The sequence below is a fragment of the Tuber melanosporum genome, assembly GCF_000151645.1.
Source record: "Tuber melanosporum whole genome shotgun sequence assembly, scaffold_125, strain Mel28".
Lineage (NCBI taxonomy): Eukaryota > Fungi > Ascomycota > Pezizomycetes > Pezizales > Tuberaceae > Tuber > Tuber melanosporum.
Window position 1 is genome coordinate 47624 of NW_003298783.1, and position 11353 is coordinate 58976.

The 11353-nt window shown below is 44.2% G+C and overlaps 1 protein-coding gene; it reads left to right on the plus strand.

The window, feature by feature from the left end:
* Positions 1-1678: 1678 nt before the first annotated feature.
* On the plus strand, positions 1679-6521 carry GSTUM_00002107001 (uncharacterized protein). XM_002836027.2 has 7 exons: positions 1679-2927; positions 3136-3749; positions 3803-4032; positions 4095-4836; positions 4891-5195; positions 5252-5969; positions 6029-6521. The coding sequence occupies exons 1-7, from the start codon at positions 2652-2654 to the stop codon at positions 6135-6137; spliced, it is 2994 nt and encodes a 997-aa protein (XP_002836073.1). The 5' UTR covers positions 1679-2651; the 3' UTR covers positions 6138-6521.
* The last annotated feature ends 4832 nt before the right edge of the window (positions 6522-11353 follow it).

Genomic DNA, 11353 nt, shown 5'->3' on the forward strand with positions numbered 1-11353 from the left:
AAGGTTCACAGGAGTGTGGTGCCTATGGGAGCACCGCGAATTTGCACGGATCGCCATTGGTGAATAGGAAGAAAGGAAAAAGCACAGCTTTGGGTGTTCCTGATTTACGTTAGCGACACGTGGTATCTGGGATAATCAACTAGGGGATCGCCTGTCGCCTGCCGGAGCCATCACCAAGTTTTGTTTGGGCTGCGGGTGAGATTATTGTATCATTCACGATACCAGTACGAGTACTCGAGTACTCTCGTACTTCGATGCTTGTACCTGTTGTATATTGGGGGGCAAGAGATGCACAGTTGGAGGGGTAGATTTGATTTTAAGAGATTATGTTTCCATGGGTCTGTTTTCTTTGGGACGAATGGGAAGCAAAGAGCGGGGAGAAGATGAGGCTTTCGGGCTGACAAATGAATACTCGAGTTGTTGACTGTGATTTCGCCCACCGATATTCAGTCTCAGATGACGGCATTGTTGATCGTTTGCTTCTCTCCATGTGTTCGAACTTGTGACAGCTGTCCATTTTCTCAGGCTGTGTGTGAAGAAAGTGGTAGCAAAGATTCGAGCGGTGGGAAACGTGGGAAAGTTTGGGAAAATTGAAAAGTGCACAGGCAAAAAGCAAATCCGGCGGAAGCGACCTACTCGAGTACAAGTACAGTACTCGTAGAACAGTGAGAGGAGTGAGAAGCGGTTGACCGTAAAGAGTTTAGTGGGTCTAGTGGGATCTCTCGAGACCTCCAGGACCCTTTCTGAGCGTCGAGTAAAAAAATGGTTGACACATGCATATGGCGACCCCAAGCACAACCACAACTACGGGAGCATAATACTCGAGTACAAGTAATTTCATTTTCTACCTCCCACCAGTGGTCTACAACCACACTTTCCTCCGCCGGCGAGCGGGCAGACGGATGTTTGGCCCTCACTTGTACCTATACTATATAAACTTATTGAACCGTCAATCCGATATCCGGGGAGTGAAGGGGAGTGAATGTGGGAGGGAGGGAGGGAGGGGGAGGAAGGCAAGAAAGAGGGACGGATGGGATCAGGAACAAACAAAGCGAAATAAGGGGAAGGGGAGGGAAGGGAAGGGAAGGGAAGTGAGTTGAAAAAGAAAAAAGAAAAAAAAAAGATATGGAAAAAAGGAAGAAGAAAAAAAAGACAATAAAGTATTATAATATATCTACCGTACTTGTACTGTAGTAAGGAAAAACAAAATAAATTTAGCAAGCAAAGTCGAATTGACGTCCTCCTTCCCCCCGTCCCACCACCTGCCGCCTCTTTACTTGCTCCCTTCATCACCCCCCCCCAAAGGGCTCTTTCCCGTTCCCTCATATTCTTCCCATTTGATGGCCCTTAATGACTTCACCGCCTTACAAGCTACTTGTATCCTCATCCCAAAATCCGTGACGAGATACTGGTAGCCTCTGGGACGTGCCTTAAAACTTACTTCACTCATTCATATATGCACACCATCTCTCTCACTTCTCATGCTCCTACCCACTTCTCCCCTGTACCGGTATACAAGAGATCGTTTATACTCGTACTTGTTCGCCTGCCCCCTGCCCTCTGTCAGTCCTTCTTTACTTACACCGTTACCCACAGCTTGCTCTTTTTGTCCAACATCACTGATCCCTCCATCCATCCTTCTCACTCCAACTCCCATTTATCCCAGCAGGTGGGTGCATCAGGTACTACCCATTCGGGACGAAAAGGTTACTACGGTCCACCCCAAAACAAAAAAGAAAAGAAGAAAAAAAATAATCTTTGGGAAACTGGTACTTGTAAACCCCCCACATCCTCCTACGAGTAATACTTCCTCTCCTCTTTCCCTCCCAAACCCTCCCTTTACCGCCCGGGCTTTCCATCCAGGGAGAGGGAATCTGCAGCTGCATCTAAACCCTGTCCAAGAAAGTATTGCCATCCTTGCTGCTCGCCTTGGGTTCGGTCCCATATTTTTTTCGTCCGGTTTTCTTGTTCTTCTGGACGGTAGTGGAAGCACGGCAGTAGCCAGAAGTGTGAGCGACCTTCCCACACCTGCATCACTACTCCTAGTTGGGCCTTCTTTGAACCTGCTCTCCATCACTTGGTTCGCGCTTGCCCATCGTCAAAATTTGAGGGTTTCCAAATTCTGACAAGCGGTCAGATCGCTGCGATCTCCTCCCCACCAGCGCCGTTCCTACCCCCACCCACCCCCCCCCCTTTCTATCACCCCCTCCCTTTTTGTCCCCCTTTCCCCGAAGCCTTAATACTTTTCACCTTGCTGCCCCAAAAACCATCCACACAGGTTTATTTTTCCCAGTTAAACGCTCTTCATATCCGTACGAGAAGCCCGCCTGCTCATGACGAGCTTCCGTTCATCAAATCCGAAGGAAGACAATCCCCAGTGGTACCGTCTCGGCTTGCTTGGTCGGCGCGGTAAGCACCGCTCTCCTGCAGAGTCTTGTGTATCTGGAAGTCCAACAACTTCAGTTCTCGGCGACCCTCCAACTCGTCAGCGACGTTTTGGATTAAGACGCCTAGCTAGTGATTCTCACCTTGGTGATCGCTTTTCTACCAATTCTAACGCACGCTCATTTGCACCTTCAGTTGCGTCTACGAATCGTGCACCTTCTATCGCATCAGAATCGCAAGCGATTACTCGTCCCGGGACCGGCTCGATGGCTGGTATGTTAGATATGGACCGCTCGCGGAACCGCCGCGATAGAACTTTTATCGGCAATCGTTGTGCTGTTTGCGACGAACCTTTAGAACATACTCTCCGCGGAGAGCGTGTGCTCCAGTTCTCATGTGCTCATGTGTCTCATGAGGCTTGCTTCTACGAATACATCAAAGAGGTTGATACCCAATTTTGCCCAGAGTGCAATGCCCCTTTGGGGCTTGATTCGAGTCGTGGTGGAAATGTATTGGATATTGGTATGTTGCCAACACCCCATGTGGGTTGCCTTTAGATGCTAACACCGCTTAGAAAAACTGAGTAGTATTGTAAGATCTGTATCTGTTGCTGAAACTGGGGGGGCGCCTAGAGACCGGGGGGCCCGTGAACGCGAGCGGGAGCGGGAACGGGAACGAGAGAGGGCGCGAGACAGGGATAGAGATCAGCATAGAGAAAAAGAGAGGGAGAGAGAATTGGCCTCGCCACAGTATGAGAGTTATAGTACCAGGACACGAAGTCGACAGGGAAGCCGGACGTCTAGTTTGAATAGAGAGAGTCGGGTGGAGAGCCGAGGCGATGTGAGGGATTCCACAGGCCCACGACACGAGAACGGACACTGGAGGAATAATAGTGGCGTTTCGGGTGGTGAATTTCCTGACCCAGCACTCGCCCCAACCACTATTCGTCGTCATGACTACGATGTTCAAAGCCTGGAAAGCGAGCTCAACTCGAGGAATTTGATGGCGAGTCCCATACCACCCCCCACCGTTACTGTTAAAAGTGAATTTCCAACCATTACACGATCAAAGGCCCAGCAAAGCCTTACATGTCTGGTAACCGTGGAGATTCCTGATAGGAAAATGCAACCTCTATATCCGGAAGACTCGATACCCCCTGTGCCGGCTCTCCCAACAACATATGAGCAATCATATCATCCTTCGAGCCCGACGAATCGGAGCCAGTATTCCTTTGAGCGGGAGGGGGCGGGAACAAGGCAGAGGGAACGTGATGTGGAGAAGGAACAGGAAAATGAAGTATTAGCTGCCATCACGGACGATCTTCGTTTGAGGGTTGAAAATTGGCATGGCCTTGATTTTGGAAGGTAAGGTTTTGTATTTTGTGCAGGTTCATCGTATTAGTGGCTAATGGGGATAGGTTCGGCAAACTCCGTCTTCACGGAACCATCAAAGTTGGCAAGGACTGTCAAGCATGGCAAGAGTTAGAGTGCTACCTCTTCTCAGAGATGCTTATCTGTGTCAAGGACAAGAAGAGCTCTGCGTCTGCCTCCCAATGGACTAATGGCGTTAACAAAAAGCGAAGTGTTAAGTGCACGTTGAAAGGGTCTATTCTCATAAAGAAACATTTGAAGAAAGTTAGCGATTCGAGTTCACCAGGTAAGTCTTGTTTCCCCCACTCCACCTACCTAAGTCTAATCAATTGTATCCAGATGAAAATATGCACATTCTCACCTTGAGTCTTTCTGTTGCCGAGCTGCCCCAATTTCATCTATTGTTTCCCACCAGTGCTCAGATGGATCAATGGCATCGTGCCTTGCTGGATTTGAATGCTGTGGAGCTTGCATCGACAATGAGAAGCCCTCGGTATGAAGACAAGCGGGGTTCTAATTCTGATGAAGATGACGACTTTCGCGCTACGAAAACAACCAGGCGAGTATCCTCTGTCAACTCGGCCTATAGTGGGACACATGGTGGAGGGAGGTCTGTCGTCACGGCACCTACTGAGTATACTGCGTCTATCAGAGGAGCAAAGCCACAGATATCCCCAGCTGTTCACATTCCTCTCGATATTGTTGTCGTTATCCCGGTCTCATCATCCATGCAAGGTCTCAAAATCAATCTGATCCGCGACTCACTCAAATTTCTTATTCACAATCTTGGAGAACGGGATCGGATGGGGCTGGTGACATTTGGGTCGAGTAGTGGAGGAGTTGCCTTGACTCCACTATCGGTAAAGAGCTGGAGCGGTTGGGCCAAAGTTGTCAACTCTATTCGGCCTGTAGGCCAGAAGAGTTTGCGCACTGATGTGGTTGACGGAGCCAATGTCGCAATGGACTTGCTAATGCAGAGGAAATCGAGCAACCCTATTGCATCTATTCTTTTGATTAGTGATTCCTCAACATCTGATACTGAAAATGTGGATTTCGTGGTATCCAGGGCAGAAGCGGCAAAGTGGGTAATCTAAATTTCAGGTGTTCGATACTAGTTATACTAATACTCTCATAGAATCACAATTCACTCATTCGGCCTTGGACTCACACATAAACCGGATACCATGATCGAACTTTCAACTCGGACCAAGGGCCAATTCACTTACGTCAAGGATTGGATGATGTTGCGCGAATGTGTGGCAGGATGCATCGGCGCTCTCCAAACGCTTTCGCACCAGAACGCCAAACTCAGACTAAAACTCCCAGAAGGATCTCCCGCGAGGTTTGTCAAGATCAGTGGAGCCTTACATGTGTCGAAGAGATCATCTGGGAGGGAAGCAGAAGCTGCTCTTGGAGATCTTCACTTTGGTGACAAGAAAGGTTTGTTTTTTCGTGCTTTGACAAGGAGGGAAGTCAAGGCTGATTGATGGGTTTAGATGTTTTGGTTCAATTGGTTATCTCCCCGGATAGTTCGCAGGGCGAAATGGCTCCTCAAGATGCATGGGAATCAATCGTGTCTGGATTAGAGGCATTAGGGGGCTCAGCCGACCAGGATGAATCAAGGACTATCAGTATCGAGGAGGTGCCGCTCATCCAAGCGGATTTGACATACGGCGATATTCAGCGGGATGGAACACTTTCGCAGCTGTCTCGGCCACATTTGCTCGCTATCACGATGCTTCCAGCCAGTCCTCGGAAGGGCAGCAGGCCAGGATCGCCACCGATCCCCCCTCATCCGATGGTGGTACAACGACGTATGGAACTATTAACCTCAGATATGTTGAGTCGTGCTTTGACGCTTATATCTCGGGGTCAACACGATCGTGCGCATACCTTACTTACCGAGACCCGAACAATCCTTAAGGGGCTTGGGAAAGGAGGTTTGCCGCCTCTTCCCTCGCCCTCACCGTCCATCCCTCTGCCTGAAGTCCCTGAAGGGGGCTCGAGTGGACATACGCCGACAGCGACCCCACCACTTGAGACAAACTTTACGCCTGCCTCAGTAATTGATGCTGCGACCGTGTCAGCCTTAGATGCAGAGCTAGAGTCGGCACTTGAATGGATCAGCCATCCGGCGGTTTTTGCCAGAGACTCCCGAAAAGCCGTTCTCCAAGCCATTGGTGTCATTGCATCCCAGAGGTCTGTCACTTTTAGGTAATTCATGCCAACTCCCATCAAAGAATTGGTAATGGCTAAAAAAATCCCGATGACAGAACTGCCTGCGAGTCGATTTACGCTCAGAGAGTCGCCGGTGTCAAGCGGCTTTCTATTCAGGCACGAGAATGGCGAGATACGGAAGACTCCCTTATGGAAGAGGATTAGATTATATTGAACTCTACTAAAGTTTTCCTAATTGTGCTGGTTTGTCGTGTGAATTGTTAGGAGTCAACTCTACGGTGCTTTGGGCTGTTTTTTTCATTTCTTTTCCTTTTCCTTGGCCTTTTCTTGTATTATTTGGGTGAGGTGTTATCTGGGAAGGAGGTAAAATATTTTAGGGCGGTTTCTTATAGCCTCTACGGCAATTGGCCGTCATGTTATTTTTTATTAGTAAGAGTTATTTAGGATGGGATAGTCTACGAGCTTGCTACTCGTAGGGGCGGTGTCAGTGAGTACTGCGTACGATGCCCCATTTCTTTGTTCAACTTTGTGGCGATTGTTTCTATTGCCATTTCTCTTGTATAATAGAAATTATACCCACTTTTTCCACTTTCTCTCCTTCTTTTCTCTGTTCGATATTACTATCCGCTTGAGACACTTGGCGCAATACACTGGACGCCCTTTACTGCCCACAAATTCGGTACGCTCCACAGTGACACCGTTCTGGGGCAGAGTGCAGTACCATACTCGAGTGTTTGAGGCCCCCAAGGCCCGGTGTTGCGCTTGTGGCATGAGTCCATGGATGAAGTGTCAACTGAGGGATGTTGCGGCGGTATAATCTAATCCTACCTAAGTAATAAAAAAAGCCATGTTATTACGTCGTAGACTGTAAAATTCTCTTACTACTTTTATTGATAGGGGGAACCATACTCGTATCATATGGTGCCGGACAACCTAAATCTGCCCATAATGTTGATGAAATAACGAGAAATATGAAGAACAACACAACTGGATTGAGATGTGGAGGATTAGAAAGATCTGTATTCATTAGTGAAATTTACCAAAGGAAATTAGAGAAAAATGATTCCTAAAGGTAATACTGCTCGGAGAATAGGAGGCATTTTAGGTGAGACTGTGGAACTTGGCCAGGCAGGGAATATGCCAAAAAGTCAAGATATTTAGTCAAACTTAGTATGAGTAATATTCAGTGAATAAAACTATTCCAATTTAGGTTAAGTGCTAAAATTAAGCCGAGAAAGAAATAAAAAGAGAGAAAAATAGAGAAACATGTAATTGTTGCTAGTAAATTGTGCGTCAAACAGAAAATTTACCAATATTCAAGGTGATATGTTTGTGCCTTATTATCTCAGACAACCAAAATTCAGAGAATAAGACGAGAACAGCAGCAAAATAGGGACATGGGCTGAGGTTTCCCAGTGAGGAAAATAGAAATCTCAGATATTTAAGGGGAAAGTGAGATATCTGAATTACCAATACTTGAGATAGTGTTAGGAATACTGGGATCTGATACCTAGAAACCACCCTAAGTAGGATAACCCCGCTCAGAATCGGAATCTCTGGCTTCGAATACTGCCCTCCAGCCCCCTTATGGGACCCGCATATTATCATACGTACTTATCTCAATTATGTCCTGTAACTATAAAACTACAGAATTTAAGAAATAAGAATAATACTATATACGTCACTGCTGTCTATCTGACCGTATCCTGTTCACAGGACATATAAGAGAAGACCTTCGACTAAGTCTGGGAAGTAGAACAGAGTGAATCCATCAACTACTCAGAGAGCTACAAGACTTCAAAGTTGTGACAACTTTGGCAAAGACTGTAAGTAGCAGGATGTTTTTACATAAAGAGAGGGTATCAAATGTTAAAGGATTTTTACAAGAGAACAATATATTTGGACCTACCCTATGATAACTAGAAGAGCCTAGAACTCCGAGAAATACTACCACAAAAGCCAATAGTCATCATGGAGTATTATAACTGGACCTAAGAATGTATTATCGTTGTGGGAATAATTCCCAATACCAGAACATTGACTGAAACCCTGTTACCCAGAGCAACTAAGAGTTGCCAACTGCGGGATTATCTATCAATCTGGTAGAATGGCTTCCTGAAAATTAGTTAGAAGTTATTCAGAAAATATCTATTAGTTGGATCCAGAGTTATGGAGGTTAAAAGTCAGGCGATCTAGGAAGATTGAAATTACAACGACCTCTACTGATACAACTTTCAGATGAAACTGATCATTTTATCAATAAGGAAGACAATTGGGGCTAACTCAGTTTGACTTGAGAACTAGGCCACTAGTCTAAACCCTTTAATGATCGAATAACAACTATTGAAAACAGTATAGTTCCTAGTTAGCAATATCCTAATTACCAAATAGGGTGTGGTAGTTTTCCGGGTCTCCAGGTATTCCCACCTTTGAAGAATACATGAGATTGCAAGTTATAAGTAGAGAGGTACATAGTTTGTGTAATAGATAGATGTAGTCTACAAACACTCAGATACGGAATATAAATATCGAAGTACCTTCCAAGCTTTTAGACATCATCAAGCAATGGAGCAGAGACCTTAACAATCTAATATTGTTCTTGTGATTCTATTTTACTTTACCTACATCACCTTTCTCTAAGTTGTCACAAATACAATGAGTATAGTTTCAGCCTTCCTAGACAATCTCCATCTACAGAAATAAATCTTAGTTGGCCTAGACAACTCAGAGTCTATACAGGTTATCTCTGCCTAACAGATAGCAAGGTGCAATAGCAATAGTATGTGGAAAGGGCAAAACCCAGCGGAACAAGACTCTGGCGAGTACAAGGAAGAAGAAAAAAACAAAAAGCCAGGAGTGAGAAGTAGTAGGTGACCTTCCAGTAGTATAAGCTAAAATCCTCATAAATGCATAATCAGAATACTAATCAAAATAAAATAGAATGAGGAGAAACAAAAAGAGAGATAGGAAATATTGTCGGACAAGTCAGATACAATGCCTAGCAGTAATATAGAGCCTAATAGCTCAGATGAGGGTGAATCAAAATTTGACAGTATTACTGCAGAGTACCGTGATCTAAGTCACTCTAAACTTATGGATACAGGAGGTGAAGATGAATGTGAGCAGAAAGGAAAAAAAGTAGAAGAGTTGAGAAATAGAGAGTGGATTCTGGAACATACCTTCAGGCAAGCTGGGGATGGGGTGCAAAGTGAAGTAATCGAAGGAAATGAGAGGGAGTGTACCTAATCAAGGAAGAACTATCTAAATGTTATGACATTTGGGTACTTTGGGAGTAGGCAAGACTTGAAAGAATCTGTAGGGATCCAGGAAACAATAGGTTGGGAAGCAGAAATGGTTTTCTTCCAAACCAAGACTATATATATGCCTTTACTGGAAGAAGTACTCAAAGCCTCCAGTCCAGTAACAAGGAAGCTAACAAGATCTAAGCAGGAAAGTATGATTTCTGACCACATATACCTATTAAATTACAAAAGAAAATTAAGGAAATGAATAAAGATTTTGGTATGCTTAAAGGAATATATTGGCTTCAGTATATAATAGTTTTACAGTTTCTATGTACTCAGCTCTGAAAGAAAAATAATGGAGTAAAAGGGTGAATAATTGCATTTCAAGTAGCTAATAGCTATGGGTAGAGAATACATACAGTACATAGACTAGTTCAATGGGAGTCTTCATACGTTGAGAAAACAAAAGTTCTGAGAGAAAGGCAGGGCTGTGGTGATAGGAGGTTAGTTACAGGGTTTGAAGATAAAGGTATACTATTGGCTATGAGAGAATATATTATAAGACCTGGTGAAAGTAAGTATATCTATAGAACTAAATTCTGCTTGGAATTAATACACAGACATGAGAGAATAATATTGGAAAAAGATAGCTAATAAATTGAAAAACAGAGGTTACGTCAAGAGGTTCAGCCAAAGTAGTAGCAAGTTACCTAAAGTTATTCAACATAAATTAAGCAGCAGAATTAAATCACAAGGCCCCTATACTAGGTGCAGAAAATGAATAGAAAGAGGAATTAGTATAATGAGACTCCATGGAGTACTATTATAGTTAGCTAAACCTATACCCATACCAGTGTTAAGAGACTATGGGGATAGGAATGATAGTAGACAAGAGTCTACTGAGTAGAGGTACTATTGGTTAGATATCTCAGGAGAACATGGTTTGCTATAATGAGTGGTATATAGGGACTAGTAAGGAGTGGAAATTACCTGACCCAGTAGGGTAACCGAAGTAGTCAATTTGGAAGTTAAACTGAATTACTGAATAGTAAGTCAAGGTAGAGTTATCCTACTCTGTAAGATAACCCAAGGTGCTATTACCCTACCTTCAGACTACAGTTACCTGGTTATGGAGCCAAGTAACCCTATCTTGAAAGTAACTTCTTATGTGTAACTGGTACAGGTACTCGGTTCAGGAATTTGTTTTATGTTTTGTTTTAAGTATCATTTTAAGTTTTGTTCATGCAAGACATCAATAGATCGGTGTATTTAAGAGCGCCTGATTCTACCATGGAAATTGTCAATGTTAACAGACAGGATTTCAATATACTTACTTGAATAGTTACATTTTAATTTCTCCAATACTATTAGAAATACTGGGATCCGATACCTCGGAACCACTCTAGGGAGGGTAACTCCTCTCAGAATCGGAATCCACGGTCTCCAACACTCCCCTCCTGCCCCCTTAAGGGGCCTGCACATTATCATATATATCAATCTCAGTTACACTTGGTGACTATAATGCCACAGAATTGAAAGTGTAAGAATAATACTGTATACATTGCTGTCGTCAGTTGGACTGGATCCTGTTCACAGGATATATAAGTGGGGACCTTCGGCTAGGTCTGGGAAGTAGAGTGGAGCAAATGTACAGACTACTCAAGAAGTTACTAGGCTTCAAAGATGTGACATCTTGGCAGAGGCCATATGTGATGGGACGTTTTGGTACAAAGAGATAGTATTGAATAATAATGGATCTCAATAAGAAAACAATATATTTGCACCCACTCTATGATAATCAGAAGAGTCCAGAACTTTGAGGGACACTATCATAGAAGCCAATGGACTTCACGGAGTGTTACAACTAGGGTTTAAAATACATTTTAGTTGCGGGAATGATTCTTAATACCAAAACGGTGATTGAAACCCTATTACCCAGAGCAACCAGGAGTTGCTAACCAAAGGATTATCTGTCAATCTGGTGGAACAGCTTCCTGAAAATTAGTGGGAAGTCCTCCAGAAGATATCTGTCTGTTAGGTAGGGAGTTATGAAGGTTTGAAGTCAGGTGACCTAGAAAGGCTATGATTATAACAAACTTTGCAGATACAACCTGCACATGAAACTGATCATTTCATCAATGACAGAGACAATTGGGGCCAACTTAGTTCGACTTG